The sequence below is a fragment of the Mesoplodon bidens genome (assembly GCF_964165515.1).
Source record: "Mesoplodon bidens genome assembly, chromosome: 7".
Taxonomy (NCBI): domain Eukaryota; kingdom Metazoa; phylum Chordata; class Mammalia; order Artiodactyla; family Ziphiidae; genus Mesoplodon; species Mesoplodon bidens.
In genome coordinates, this window is record NC_138164.1 from 103,282,763 (window position 1) to 103,298,138 (window position 15,376).

Genomic DNA, 15,376 nt, shown 5'->3' on the forward strand with positions numbered 1-15,376 from the left:
ACTAACCGGGCCCAATGGATGAACCTGGGGGCCACTTTGCACAAGGTTCTCCAGGGCCCTGCACATCCTGCCTCTACCACTTCCTGTTTTACCCACAGGGCCCCAAGATAAATTCTCCACTGTCACTCTGCGGCTTGGCCATAAATGCCTCCGGGCTGCCTCACCGATAGGCCTGGCACTGTTTGTACAGGAAGGCCAAAATGAATTCAGAATGAGAGAAACCAATTTCTGGAATGGGGGTGGGCCCCGACAACACAGGAGGGAAGCTTGTGTCCTTGCGGGTCCGTTTCCAGACTCAGAGGAGGGAAACAAGTCACAAGTGATAGCCTTGGCAGTGAGTGGGGACCTCCTTTTACCAGTCCCATTGCGATGTAAGGGTCAATGAAGTGCTGAGGCTGGGACGCGCCCTTGCCCCCCTTCCGTGATCCCGGTGGGATCGTGTTGCCTTTCTGTGAGGGAGGGGGTGTTGGATTTTCGGAACTAACGCCTCAGTCGTGCACCTGTGTTCGTGCGTGCGGGTATAATGCCTTGGTTTTTCCATTGATACTTAAGAAGGTACAACAATCCCTCCTCTTGGCCTGCAGGCCCTGTGGGACAGCGAGGAAAGTCCCCTGAGGCCAGGGGGAGGCTGCTGTGTCCCGGGTTTAGTCTCGCGGAATGGCTGGACTCCCTCTCCCAGCGCGCACCGCGGCACCGCTCACGCCCCCTGCCTTGGAGCGCACCGAGTGGAGGAGCTGCCGCGGCCGCGCCTTCCGACCTCAAGTCCCCCCGCCGCCCCTGAATTGGTAGGCTCCACCGCCGCGGCCGCCGGCTTTCCTGCCCACGCGGCTGGGCACTTCCAAAGCGCGAGCGGGGGGAGGAGATGAGGTGAGGGGAACGGTGAGAAAGTCCTAGGGCAGCTTATCTTGAGACGTCGCTTCCAGCTTCATCCGCAGTTCATCGAAATGGGCTCTATTTCCGTGTCGAATTAAAATGTTTGCGCAACCCAAACAAAAAGTATTCCTTTGGGTCCTCCCCTTGTCACGTAGAGGCGCTGGGCTGGCCCAGCGCTCCCCATCGCGTTCCCACTCCCACAAGCATAGGTGTGTGCGTAGCCGTCTCTCTCCCGAGGTCCGGCTCCACCCTGCAGCGCTCGGCTTGGTGCAGCCCTGTCCCCCCGGGGGTGAATGGTCCGGCCCCTGGCCCCTCAGCCTCCCCCTCCTTCACCGAGTCGGAGTGGTACACGGCCCACGGTGCAGACGCGGAACTGGCGTGCGCTCCGAGCGGTGCCCGCGCCGAGGAGCGACTGACGCTCGGCTGCCGGGGGACGTCTGGCCGAACCCGGCCGGTCCCCCGAGGCTCGGGAGGTAGGAGGGTCTGGGCCGCTGGGGGCCCCGGAAGGGTGTTTGGGACGAGGCTCCCCGGGAGAAACGGATTCTGGGAGGAAACAGGGGCTGTAGGGCGAAGGGGCCTCTAAGGAGGCCCTAAAGGAGTGTGAGGGGGTGCAGGGTCTCGAGAGAGACAGCAGGGGTCCGTAGGGAAGAGGGTGGGGCTAGAGGTGGGGGCGTCCGGGCCGCCGGGGGGCTTCGGGCTGCGAGCCTAGGCGCAGCTCGCGGCTGCAGGGCGAGATTCCTGCGGGGCTGGCGGGCGGTCCTGGTTCCGGGGCGGGGGCGGGGGCGTGGGAGAACTGTCCAGCAGGTGAGGGGGCGGCCAGCGCTGTCCAGCTCGGGGGCCCGAGCCGTGCTAACCACATGGCGCGTGTGTGTGCGTGTGTATGTGCGTGTGTGTATTTGTGTGCGCGCACCCGCGCGCCTTATTTTTGGTTAGGGTTTGAAAAGCACGTTTGGTTCTTTAAAAAATTTTTTTTTGTTTTAATTTGGTGTTTCAAAATTGGCTTGTTGGAGAGTGGAGACACCGTTCAGTTTTTCCTGCAACTGCTTCCCTCCCCATCCTCGTGCACCTCTAAATTCGTCCTCCTGTTTCTGCCCTCCCCTCTTCCCCAGCCCTGCTTATTGCTTGCCTCTTTACTCTTATTTTTCCCCACGCTGGACCAGTCTGTGCTGATGCGCTTGCAAGGTCACTGCCTGGGGAGGCGGTGGAGGGGAGAGAGCCTCCTGTTGTGCTCACGTCAGCAAAGATGTCATATCGCTGTCTGGTTCCTGTGGTTTTACTATGACATCCTGCCCAAAATGAGGGGCAAATCCAAAGGGTTGGTTAATGTGGCCATTTGTAAGCTGAAAAGACATAGATAATTTAAAGGTCTGTGGATGGAGTGGATGATAGTTGTGTAGAACTTCAGCAGATAGGTATGCGTTTTGAGCTTGATGCCTTTGGAATATAGGGGCTAGGAACGAGGAGCTATACGTTAGTAAATGTAGCTGAGGCAAGAGGCAGAGTGGGTGGATGTGAAGACAGAGTGTGAGTTATAGGTAATGCGAGAGAATTTAGAGTCTTCGTGAGGAGGGGAGAGGGGAGAGAATGGGAAGAAAAGCCTTGGTTGTCTCTGCAATCTGAAAAACCAAAGGCAGTGGCTGTTGATGAGATATAAATTGAGACTAAAAATCCATCCTATCACTAGTGGCTAGAATAGTCACAAGATCTCTGGGTCCTTGTGGCTTTGGAGGGAGGTGAGCACTGTAGTGCATGATAATGATTTCAGTTTTATCAGGTGATTCTCAGTGGAGAGGGGGCTGGGATCCCACCAAGGATAGAGGCCTGATGCCTAACATATTAGAAGATGCTTCAGGTGTGATCCTTGAGATTTTTATTTGGAAAGGGCTCCTGGTTTTCAACGTAAACATAGATTTCAAGGCTTAGCCTTGAGCTCTGGTCCTGTAAATTCTGTTTTATTTTAAGATACTTTGGCTCTCCCTAGGCATTTTCCATATAATTCTTTAGAGAATGAATTAGGCTTTTACCCATCTCCCATTTTCATTTCTGTGTCCCCCCCACCCTTCTCATTCTGCTTGGGAGGAGCTGAACCCTGCTCCCTAACAGTTCATACTGCAGTGCCTCACGTTCTGCAGTATGCTTATGAGTCCGTAGCAGTGGAGAGGCCCAAAGGGCTTTTGGGGTGGTAGTGTTGCCTAGAAATGAGTTATTTTGCAAGCTTGGGAACTTCGTTTTCGTTGTGTAGAAAGGAGATACCTCTATCAAAATCCAGAATTAAGACAAAGTGCAAACTAAAGGCACATGGGGAGAAGATAACCTAACAATTAGTAGGTGCTATCAGTGGAAGAGGTGTCTCTAGGTTCAAGGAGAATGAATTATTATGGTCATTGGCCAACTCTGGAGTAGCAGCTGATAGCACTGTGTGGTCCCCAAGCAGGGGAGGGGCTGTGGCTCTGCTATAAATAGTGCTGGAGCCAGAGTTGCTATGGAGACAAAACTGAATCCTATTACCTGCAGGTCCTCTGTTGGGAGCAAGAGAAAGGAGGGAGAAGTATTTTGAGGATTTGAGAGGTGTTGTAAATAGTTTTTTTTTTTTAATAAGTAGGAGAGAAAAAAGATAGAGCTTCTCATCTAAATCAAATAGAGCCTTAAGCATACAGGGAATGTGTACGTTGTATGTATGGGAGTGCACGCAGCAGCAAAGAAGAGAGTGAGGGTGTGTGTAGTGTAATGGGATTCTCTCTGTGTGTAGAGTGAACAAGGTCTTAGTGTGGCTACATGTGGAGCACAGAGGTGGAACACTGGAAGCACTGAAAGTAACCTTGTCATGGAGTGAAACATTTTATTTAGAGGAGTGTATGGAGACCCATCAGGAAATAAATAACAGTTAAGACATGTAAGCTTTTTCTAATTTTTGGACTATGGCTTAGAAATTCCTCTGAGCACCTCTTCCTTTCCTTGCAGGAATACTTATTTCTGCATCTAATTCTTAATCTCTGTAAGATAAAGAAGGACAAGGCCTCATCTGTGTATATTGTATTACTAATTCGAATCCAGGGACCAGAATATAAGTGGAAGACTATGATTCAGCACCAAGGGCAGAGCTAGTAGCAGTAGCCACTGGGCCCCTTTCTTGCTTGAAGAGGGGAGAAAAATGGTTTAGATGAAGCAATTGGGGCATGGATATTCTTCATCTGAGAACGCATGGGGTAGAGTAGCCAGCTGTTGTTACTGTCTGAGTGCAATTAACTGTATAGACTGTGGTAATTTCACATCAAGCTGCATGCAGAATGTTGGAACAGAGAATAATTAGGTTTCCACCTAGAGCTAGGAGTGTAGATTAGTTCTGATTAGAGAGTCTGGTTTGATCCTGATCCACCCTGGAGCAGTCCTGACAGTGACTTAATTTTTGTTATCATAATAACTGAGTCCAGATTACACTGACTAGGCCTGTTTTTCAGAAACAGAAACAGCCCCAGGGGTGAGGCTGGAAATGAGCTGGTTTGTAGGGACGGAGAGGTGAGCCATTATTTATCCTACTTCTTGACATTTGACTCTGTGAGCTCATAAGCCTGGACAGAGCTCTAGGCTAGGAAAAGTGTCATGTTCTCCTATCTTTAGTACTAAAATGGAAGAAGATCTTCTGACCTATGTCCCTGGCTGGAATGAAGCTGAGAGGGATGAGTCCCTTAGGCACAGCAATGGATCTTATCAGTACTTTTTTCCTATTAGACTTGGATTTTCAGATAATATCAGAATTCCTCCTGGGAACATTGATTCCATGCTTGGTGCCTTGAAGTTTCTCTGAGATGAACTGATGAATCGGAACCATGGTGCAAAAGAAGAAGTCCTGTCCTCGGTTACTTGACTACCTAGTGATCGTAGGGGCCAGGTAACCAAGAAGCGACTGATTTTTGTCTTGTCATCTGGGATCCCGCAAAATCTGTGATGATTTCCCTTCCTCATTTCCACGTTGCTTTGCATATCTCATTCTTCTCCCCGACCCCCCGACCACCCCCCGCCGGCCACACCATGTGGCACATGGGATCTTAGTTCCCTGACCAGGGATTGAACCCTTGCCCCCTGCATTGGAAGCATGGAATCTTAACCACTGGACCACCAGGGAAGCCCTGCATATCTCATTCTTCTTTTATTTCACCCTGATGGGAACCTTGCTGCCAGTAAGGGAAACAAAACAGGTAGATTGAGAGTGTTGGCCTGGAGGAACAGAGACAGACCAAAACTCTGCTCTTAACTAGCATCTTTGTGATATATTTTAAGCAAATATACTCTATACACTTCAGTTTCCTTATTTTGTACAAAGGAAAAGTACATTGTGCTCCTTCTCTCTCTACATATGCTCTTTTGGGAATTCATTAGCTAACGCACCTTGAAAGATGCTATGGGGCTTCCCTGGTGGCGCAGTGGTTGAGAGTCCGCCTGCCGATGCAGGGGACGCGGGTTCGTGCCCCGGTCCGGGAGGATTCCACATGCTGTAGAGCGGCTGGGCCTGTGAGCCATGGCCGCTGAGCCTGCATGTCCAGAGCCTGTGCTCCGCAACGGGAGAGGCCACAGCAGTGAGAGGCCCGTGTACTGCAAAAAAAGAAAGATGCTAGTCATCTCAAGGTGTTAGTGATAATTTTATTGTCGCCATTTTCCTTTTATTTCAGGGTGGGCATCTTCATGGCAGCACAGACCTCATTTAGCCTACAGCTAAATGTGGCATGTTTTCCAAGGTCCTGCAGCTAGGTTTCTTTATCCAAAAGAGCATTTATTTCTTGACTGTGGTTAAAATTTGAAAGAGCGTTCTGTCCCTTGAGGCTGCTGAATTTGTCTTTCTGTTCTCCAGGCACCCGAGCAGTGATAGCGTGGCCCAGACTCCAGAATTGCTACGGCGATACCCGTTAGAGGATCACGCCGAGTTTCCCCTGCCCCCGGATGTCGTGTTCTTCTGCCAGCCGGAGGGCTGCCTGAGTGTGCGACAACGGCGCATGAGCCTGCGCGAGGACACCTCTTTTGTCTTCACTCTCACCGACAAGGACACCGGAGTCACGCGTTATGGCATCTGTGTTAACTTCTACCGCTCCTTCCAAAAGCGCATGCCTAAGGAAAAGGGGGAGGCAGGGGCAGGGTCCCGTGGGAAGGAAGGACCCCATGCCACCTGCATCTCAGAAGAGGTTGGCACCGAGAGCTCGGAGAGTGGCCCGTCCCTGCAGCCTCCCCGTGCCGACTCTACCCTGGATGTGAACCAGTCTCCTCGGGGCAAACGCCGGGCCAAGGCGGAGAGCCGTTCCCGCAACAGCACTCTGACGTCCCTGTGTGTGCTCAGCCATTACCCCTTCTTCTCCACCTTCCGAGAGTGTCTGTACACCCTCAAACGTCTGGTGGACTGCTGTAGTGAGCGACTGCTGGGCAAGAAACTGGGCATCCCTCGAGGCATACAAAGGTACGGTTCGCTGCTGATGCTCAGGAGAGAGGGGAGGCGTCTAGAGTTGAGGTGTAACTGGCTTGTGAGGGGCGTAGGAATTTTCCTCTAAAGCCTGAGGTCCTTCAGACCTCCTTAAGCACTTTGTGTTAGTCCGTGCTAAGCAAAAGACTACTGCAGAGTTAGGCTTCCTTCCATAATCGTGTTTGGAGTGATGCTGAGGAATTTGGTGTTTCATGATGGGCAGGACAATAAGTCTTGCTATGTATACATTTTTGCACTTGTCATTATTCGTAGGTATACCCTGTGATCCTAGCTGAGACCAAAGGGTGGGCTTCTCCAGTTTCTGTCACTAGAGCCTCTATGGTTACGTTGGGCTGCAGTGGGATGTCAGATCCTAGTGCTTATGTGTCTGTTTCCTGCTGTCTGCTGCTCAGGGACACCATGTGGCGCATCTTTACTGGATCTCTGTTAGTGGAGGAGAAGTCCAGTGCCCTTCTGCACGACCTTCGAGAGATTGAGGCCTGGATCTATCGATTGCTGCACTCCCCAGTACCCGTCTCAGGGCAGAAGCGAGTGGACATTGAGGTCCTGCCCCAGGAGCTCCAGCAAGCTCTGACCTTTGCTCTTCCAGACCCCTCTCGATTCACCCTAGTGGATTTCCCACTGCACCTTCCCTTGGAACTTCTGGGTGTGGATGCCTGTCTTCAGGTGCTAACCTGCATCCTGTTAGAGCACAAGGTGAGAGGGCCAGCTTTCTAGACTGTTCTAGGGAAAGGGCTTTGAAATGTGGCAGAGGCTAGACCCATGAGTTCTCTGAGGATAGGGACTACATCTTTTGCATCATTTTGTCTCCAGGAGATAACACGATACCAGGTATACAATAGGTACTCAGTTGGTGTGGGTTGAATTAAGGTACTAGTATCGTGTGGGATATATTCAGAGGGCTTGACACTCATTTGAATTCTCCTTAACTATACCAGCCTAATTCTCTGAAAATTTCAGTCGTTCTGTTCCAATGAGTGACCCTGGGATTTGGGGGTACAAGAACTAGGATGACAAAGGAGAGATTCAAGGGAGAATTATTGCAGTGCTTGCGCTGGGAGGCGGCAGACAGGGTGGGGTGTGAGGCAGTGATAAGTGTGGAAACTAAGCTTCCAGAGCCGTAGGCTTGGTGAAACAGAAGCTAAATTGTAGTGTGGGAAGCTGTTTTCTCACAAACCTTCTCCTGTCGGGTAACCCTTGTGGTGTGGCTCGTTGCAGGTGGTGCTGCAGTCCCGAGACTACAATGCACTCTCCATGTCTGTGATGGCATTTGTGGCAATGATTTATCCCTTGGAGTATATGTTTCCTGTTATCCCACTGCTGCCCACCTGCATGGCGTCCGCAGAACAGGTGAGTCTCAAGGTGTCTTCTGGCTTTGTCACCTCTGTTCTAACTCTGTCCAGCTCTGAGGGCGAAGGCTCAATGCCCAGAGAAGTTGTAAATCAGTACTCGTCCTGAATTCCTTGTTATAACTTATTTGTCTACAAAATCTGAACCCGTCTGGTGGCAGAACCTATGCTATTTATGTTTTTTATTTATCACAGTTAATACAATGATTATAGGCTGCTGGCTACACCACTGCATGTGCTACATAATATGTAGAATATGCACTATTACTTTTCTAAAATCTGAAAAATTCTGAACTTTGAAACACATCTACCTTCAAGGATTGGGAAGAGGGATTGTGGACCTGCGTTTTCCTTATCTAGAAAAATCGTGACTCGGGCTTCCCTGGTGGCGCAGTGGTTGAGAGTCCACCTGCTGATGCAGGGGACACGGGTTCGTGCCCCGGTCCAGGAGGATCCCACATGCTGCGGAGCGTCTGGGCCCGTGAGCCATGGCTGCTGAGCCTGTGCGTCCGGAGCCTGTGCTCCACAATGGGAGAGGCCACAACAGTGAGAGGCCCACATACCGCAAAAAAAAAAAAAAAAAAAAATCTTGACTCAATATGTGATCGCAGTAGATTTTGGTTTTGTTTCTTGTCTCTTCCACAGCTGCTGTTGGCTCCAACACCGTACATCATCGGGGTCCCTGCCAGCTTCTTCCTCTACAAACTGGACTTCAAAATGCCTGATGATGTATGGCTAGTGGATCTGGACAGCAGTAGGGTGAGGCTCTTGGCTGAGGCATCGTAGGGTCTAGAATAGGATTGTGTTCTGTTTTTCTAGATTACTCCCAGGAAGTTCCTAAGTTTGTGGGTGATTGCTGTTATGAGACTCATTGAAACAACTTTTTAAAAAATGCTGCTTTTACTTTATTGGCTTAATAAGCCCTTGGTTAGGACTCAAAGAATTATAAGATTTAGTTTTGCTGGAGTTAAATGCTTCCCCACATCTTCCAAGAGCAGTAGGGCAGTTGTGGTTGCAGGATTATTACATATGGTGTAGGTCATCTAATGGCTTTCTGGGAGTGTAGTTTCTAGTAAGAAACTGCAGACTTTAAAAAGTATATTAACATTCTGCAGTGTGAGTACATTCAAACTTTGGTAGGTAGCCCTTATATGTGTTCATTGTAAAACTTTAGAAAATGCAAATAAGTATAAAGAAGTCAATAAAAACTATGATCCTATTATCTAGAGATAGTCACCAATAACATTTAGGTATAATATTTCCTTTCAGGTGTGTATATGTGTCATATATGTGTGTATGTGTGTATTTTATATGTGTGTATATAATATATGTGTTTGCATATATATAATAATACCGTATATATAACCTCCTATTCTTATTACTTACCTTTATGTAAGAGAAGCTTTGGAGCAACTAATTCTAAGGTCATGCCTTTTATCTCTCTTCTGGTGCAGGTGATTGCCCCCACCAATGCAGAAGTGCTACCTATCCTTCCAGAACCAGAATCATTAGAGTTGAAAAAACATTTAAAACAGGTAGGTGAAGAATGAAGAAGAGGAAGGGGAGCAGTAGCAGCTCTAGGACTGCTGTAGGCAGACAGCTGTTATTGTAAGAGCCAGTTTCCTTTCAGACTTCAAGTGGAGTAGATTTTCTTAGCCTTGGGTGGGCTTAAAAAGAGATGTATCCCATTTCTGGGTTGCAGGGTGAATCTCAAAAAGGGCTTCTTAGATTCCTTTTAATTCATTGTATGCCCCCTCCCACCCTCTAATCCTTGTAATGCTGTGTAAAACAACCCTTCACTTTCTGCTTCTTGTCCCATCTGCCATTCTTAATGGCCTTGGAGCATTCTGTCAGTGTTACAGGAGGGAGTTAGTAGTTTGGATAATCTGGCTCCTTTTATGTTTTCCTCTTGAATTGATCTCTGGTCCCTATAGAATCATTTCTTCAAAAATTCCTTTCTTTGAGTAAACCCTTAAATACATTTTTCATTGATTGATTTTCTTCTTCTTCTGCATGCTGAACACAGTACCTGAAGGTAAAGTGTGATGAGGCCCTGGTCCTCTGCGCTGCTGTATGTGTTGTGTAGGACCACCAGTAGATAGCTCTGTATTTCTTTTTAGGAATCTGTCATTTGAGGGGTCTTCAGGAATCTCTCTCTGTGTTGTCTCAGTTCTTAGAAATACCTCTAGGTGGGGATTTCCCTGGTGGTGCGGGGGTTAAGAATCCGCCTGCCTATGCAGGGGATGCGGGTTCGAGCCCTGGTCCGGGAAGATCCCACGTGCCATGGAGCACCTAAGCCCGTGTGCCACAACTACTGAGCCTGAGCTCTAGAGCCCACGAGCCACAACTGCTGAGCCTGCGTGCCACAGCTACTGAAGCCTGTGCGCCTAGAGCCCGTGCTCAGCAACAAGAGAAGCCACCGCAATGAGAAGCCTGCGCACCGCAACAAAGAGTAGCCCCCACTCACTGCAACTAGAGAAAGCCAGCACGCAGCAATGAAGACCCAACGCAGCCAAAAATTAAATAAATAAATAAATAAATAAGTTTTTTTAAAAAAGAAGAAAAATGCCTCTAGGTGAAATCTGTTTGGATATAAATGGGTGATTTTGTATTATCCCTCTCTCTTTTTCACTTGCTTCATCACTACTGATGTAATATGATATCTTGTTACTGCAGAGTCTGGTGAGGATCACAAGTTCAGAAAGTTCTCTAGCTGTCTTCCTTTGCTGTGTTTTTCATTCTTGATGATTGCTTTAGTATGACTAATGAGATGAAGAGGTTGATATATGATATTGGAGTTTAAATGTTTGTAGGAGCTAAGATTTTGGGGCTCACAGATCCTGTATTCTGACCCCTGTTACTCAAAAGTGTGGTCCATGAACCAGCAGCATTAGCATCACCTGGGCTTGTTAAAAGGGCAGAATCACCTCAGGTATATTGAATCAGAATCTGCAGTGTAACAACATCCCCAGGTGATTCCTATGCTCGTTAACATTTTAGAAACACTGCTGGGCTAGACCAGTGGTTTTCAAACTGCCCCGTGGAGCCTCTGAGGGTTGATTTAGGTTGGGACCCCCGAGCATATGAGGCTCTGGGTTCCATATGTCCTTCAGAGAAGCTTTACTTGTACATGTTTCGATTGTTGATATTTCTACATGGATTTCAATTGAAAAACAAGATTTTGTAGCTAAAACAAATTTGAAAACTATTGCCTCGGACTTCAGGTTTGATCAAGTTGCCTTGAGTCAGATGGGCTTAAGCTGAAGATTTCAAAATTCAGATTGTTTTCTAGAGGTTAAAATATTTGGATTTTTGTTTCAAAGATGAAGGTTCTTTTCTAGGAATTGAGATTGGCTGGCTGCCCCAGAAATCTGCCTTCTCTGAGGGACTTCTTATTGTTCCGCAGGCCCTCGCCAGCATGAGTCTCAACACCCAGCCCATCCTCAATCTGGAGAAATTCCACGAAGGCCAGGAGATCCCTCTTCTCTTGGGAAGGCCTTCTAATGACCTGCAGTCCACACCTTCCACTGAATTCAACCCACTCATCTATGGCAACGATGTGGATTCTGTGGATGTCGCAACCAGGTACAGCCAAGCCATCCCCACAGTCACAGGCTCTTAAATTGGTCTCTGCTCACTCAGTGACCTTGGGGCAGATTACTTCCCTGAGCCAGAGGTTCTTTATGTATACAATGTATATAATATTTGGTTACATTTGCCACCTTAGTAAAAGCAAACAGAAGAAATAATCCTACTCTCAGGCCTCTTAGACCTTGTGTGAAGAAGGGGATTGATGATTCTTTAAGCTACCTCTCCGCTTGCTGTTGGAAGCCCGTTAAATGATGACTGTGGGAGGTGGTCTGAGGCCTTGGATCGTAGGGATCCTTGCTGTGCAGGGCGAGGGACTCGGGTCATCTCACCATCCCCTTCTTCCCCAGAGTGGCCATGGTCCGTTTCTTCAACTCCCCCAACGTGCTGCAGGGCTTTCAGATGCACACACGTACCCTGCGTCTCTTCCCCCGGCCCGTGGTAGCTTTCCAAGCTGGCTCCTTTCTAGCCTCACGTCCCCGGCAGACTCCTTTTGCTGAGAAACTGGCCAGGACTCAGGCTGTGGAGTACTTTGGAGAATGGATCCTCAACCCCACCAACTATGCCTTTCAGCGGATTCACAACAGTGAGTCCACCTACCTCTGCTTTGCCCCACCTTCTGCGTTTGTCCTCCTGATGGCTCTTCCCTTTGCTTTTTCCCTTTCTAATCTTCCACCTGCCCCTGCCATTCTGATTTTGCTTTAGACTTTTTCCCACCTTTCTTTTAGGTTTTGCTTGCTTTTCTCCCTTATTGCTGACTCTCTCCTTCTTTCCTCCGTGGGTAGACACGTTCGATCCAGCCCTGATAGGCGACAAGCCGAAGTGGTACACCCACCAGCTGCAGCCTGTCCACTATCGAGTGTATGAGAGCAGCTCCCTTCTGGCCGAGGCGCTGAGCGTGCCGCCGGAGCGCGACTCTGACTCTGACCCTACTGATGACAGGTGAGCAGCCCCCTATGGCAGCAAGACAGTTCTTGAAGCCTAAGAGGCTCAGCGCAATTGCAGAATTTCATAGGATTTAGACATCAGTCCCTGAAGCCTTGGGCTATATTTTGGTTGATTGTTCCGTGTTAGTTTCCTTATTTTATCTGGCTCCCTGGCCTTGAGTTAAGGGTGCTCCTCTGTTTATTTTTCGTAAAGCTGATTGCTGATTCTTCTCCCTGCCCCTTCTTTCTGTTTTATTTTTTTTCTCTTCACTCTGCAGCGGCAGTGATAGTATGGATTATGATGACTCAAGCTCTTCTTACTCTTCCCTTGGTGACTTTGTCAGTGAGATGATGAAATGTGACATCAATGGTGATACTCCTAGTAAGTGTACTTGGAGAAATTGGCCAGCTTGGGACAGGGTTTGGGGTTCTGTGATGGTATGATCTGTACCTGCCATCCTTGTTTTTTTTTTAATTAAAAAAAATTTTTAATTAATTTTTAATTGGAGTATAGCTTTTTTTATTTTTTATTTTATTTTATCTTTTTGGCTGCGTTGGGTCTTTGTTGCTGCACGCGGGCTTTCTCTAGTTACGGCGAGTGGGGGCTACTCTTCGTTGCGGTGCGTGGGCTTCTCATTGCGGTGGCTTCTCTTGTCGCGGAGCGCGGGCTCTAGGCGCACAGGCTTCAGTAGTTGCAGCACGCGGGCTCAGTAGTTGTGGCTCGCGGGCTCTAGAGCTCAGGCTCAGTAGTTGTGGGCACACGGGCTTAGTTGCTCCGTGGCATGTGGGATCTTCCCGGACCAGGGATTGAACCCGTGTCCTCTGCATTGGCAGGCGGGCTCTTAACGACTGCGCCACCAGGGAAGTCCTTGGAGTATAGTTGATTTACTATGTTGTATTAGTTTCTACTGTACAGCAAAGTGAATCAGCCATACATATAATCCTTGGGTTTTGGCAGACGTGGATCCTCTGACACACGCGGCACTGGGGGATGCCAGTGAGGTAGCTATTGATGAGCTGCAGAGCCAGAAGGAAGCAGAGGAACCTGGCCCAGACAGCGAGAACTCTCAGGAAAACCTCCCTCTGCGTTCCAGCTCCAGCACCACCGCCAGCAGTAGCCCCAGCACCGTTATCCATGGAGCCAGTTCTGTACGTGAGGACTTGGAGGAGTGGATAAGTGAGGACTGTTACTTGGGACGTGGGCCTCAGCTCCGTTAGGAAAGCTAGGATGAAGCTGCTCACTTAATTTGCTACTTTCTCCACATTTCCCCCTTCTTCCTCTCCGTAGATCCTATAGTTTAGAGGCTGCGAGATACAGTTTGACCCCAGAAGGACATCCAGCTTTGTTCAGGGGTTAGCCGAGATGCCCTTTGCATAATTTGTGGAGATAGAGAACAGGGGTATAACAAAGATCTTTTCTCACATACCCCTTAGGCTAGGGACCTGACAGGCCTGGCTTGAACTGAGAACATAGGAAGGCATCACAGGGCCCCAGGTGACTCCTTTCTATTTAATATGTCCCCTAGGAACCTGCCGCCTCAATGGAGATGGATGATAAGGCAGCAGTAGGCGTCTCCAAGTCCCTCCCCAGCGTGCCTCCCAGCATTGGCCAAGCGGACGTGGACAGGCGTCAGACAGAAACTGGAGAGGGGTCAGTGCTCCGGCGAACCTATGACAATCCGTACTTCGAGCCCCAGTATGGCTTTCCCCCTGAGGAAGATGATGATGAGCAGGGGGAAAGTTACACTCCCCGATTCAGCCAACATGTCAGTGGCAATCGGTGAGAGCCTGGGGTTGCCTTCTAGATGGGTGACTGAAGGACCTCACTACAGTGGACCCTGGGCGAGGGTTAACCAGCAAGTCTGAGCAGTCTGAAGGCTCTCATGGCCCTGCGTCCCCAGAGGGTCATGCTTTGATCTAGGCATTTAGAAATTGTGGGGAGGGAGAGGTGACCACAGTGTAGCATCAGGCCCACACGGCCAAGATGAGGTACCCCTGCCTGGGGCTTATAGGTGCCACTGTGCGTTCAAGGGCTCAAAAGCTGCTGCGGCCCAACAGCTTGAAACTGGCAAGTGACTCAGATGCAGAGTCAGACTCTCGAGCGAGCTCGCCCACCTCCACCGTCTCCAACAACAGCGCTGAGGGCTTCGGGGGCATCATGTCTTTTGCCAGTAAGTGTCTTCAGCTCTCTCCCGCTTCTGTCCCGTCTTCGCTCCAGCAGGGCCTGACCACGGCAGACACGGCTTAGAGCTTCAGATGTAGGGCTGGGCTGGCATTATCAAGCTCCGGATCAGGTCGTTTGGGTGATACTGAATAAGGTATTTTCAGGGGAGGTCAGCGAAGAACAGGGACAGATGAGTCGTTACCTTTATACCTGGAGGTTTTAGTCTGTTTCAGGTAAGACAGCTAGCTGTTCAACTGAAAAGTAATCATTATATTAAAAATCATACACTTGTACATGTATTTTGTGGAAATCTTCTGGTCAAATTTGTTTTGGGTATATATCTAATATCTCCTTTGCCTGGGAAAGGACTTTTTCATGAACGCGCCTTGAAATCTATGTGACATTGACTTGTGCATAGAGAATATTACCAGAGATGAGGGGTGGTGTCGTTTAAAGACTAAAGACAGACTAGGGAGCGGAGAAAGCCAACATGGGGGATAATTGTGATGGTGAGTTTTTTAGAAGCCCGGGAGGGACAGCACCAGCATCAGACCGGAAGCGCGTTAACTGCTGGCGTTCATGCTGGGTCGGCAGTAGAGGAGAGACTTGGATGTTAGCATCGTGGGAAGCCGTCAGAGAAAGTTGTTACTGGGTTATGAGCAGTCCTGGCAGTGGCCCCTTTGTTTGCCCCGAGTTAGGCGTGATCCTTTCTGAGCGAGGTCAGAGGTTCTGGGGTTGCATTTGAAAAGGAGGAGGGTGAAGATGATGATACGGTCATTGGAGCATGATGCTCCGATTCTTTATCCCTCTGACTCACTGCTCTCACTCGCTCCCCTGGACAGGCAGCCTGTATCGGAACCACAGTACGAGCTTCAGTCTTTCAAATCTCACACTGCCTACCAAAGGAGCGCGAGAGAAAACCACGCCCTTCCCCAGTCTGAAAGGTAACTCCAGCCCTCCTTTTGCCAAGCCAAGATTCTCTGGGAAATATTTCAGGCCTGTGGGTGCT

At 49.2% G+C, this 15,376-nt stretch overlaps 1 protein-coding gene across 37 annotated transcripts in view; it reads left to right on the plus strand.

Moving 5' to 3' along the window:
* Window positions 1–85: 85 nt before the first annotated feature.
* Window positions 86–15,376, plus strand: part of MADD (MAP kinase activating death domain) — a 41,339-nt gene continuing 26,048 nt past the window's right edge. For 20 of the 37 annotated variants that reach the window (XM_081240515.1, XM_081240547.1, XM_081240526.1 and 17 more), the window contains exons 1-15: window positions 86–1,346; window positions 4,603–4,762; window positions 5,720–6,316; window positions 6,733–7,036; window positions 7,559–7,690; window positions 8,335–8,448; window positions 9,144–9,224; window positions 11,096–11,274; window positions 11,628–11,863; window positions 12,063–12,219; window positions 12,482–12,585; window positions 13,162–13,352; window positions 13,730–13,983; window positions 14,235–14,374; window positions 15,210–15,311. In XM_081240515.1, the coding sequence (XP_081096641.1) occupies window positions 4,701–4,762; window positions 5,720–6,316; window positions 6,733–7,036; window positions 7,559–7,690; window positions 8,335–8,448; window positions 9,144–9,224; window positions 11,096–11,274; window positions 11,628–11,863; window positions 12,063–12,219; window positions 12,482–12,585; window positions 13,162–13,352; window positions 13,730–13,983; window positions 14,235–14,374; window positions 15,210–15,311 (2,653 nt within the window). In that variant the 5' untranslated portion in view covers window positions 86–1,346; window positions 4,603–4,700. The remainder of the gene's footprint in view (window positions 1,347–4,602; window positions 4,763–5,719; window positions 6,317–6,732; window positions 7,037–7,558; window positions 7,691–8,334; window positions 8,449–9,143; window positions 9,225–11,095; window positions 11,275–11,627; window positions 11,864–12,062; window positions 12,220–12,481; window positions 12,586–13,161; window positions 13,353–13,729; window positions 13,984–14,234; window positions 14,375–15,209; window positions 15,312–15,376) is intronic. The other 17 variants (XM_081240518.1, XM_081240524.1, XM_081240520.1 and 14 more) reach the window with 1 other exon arrangement.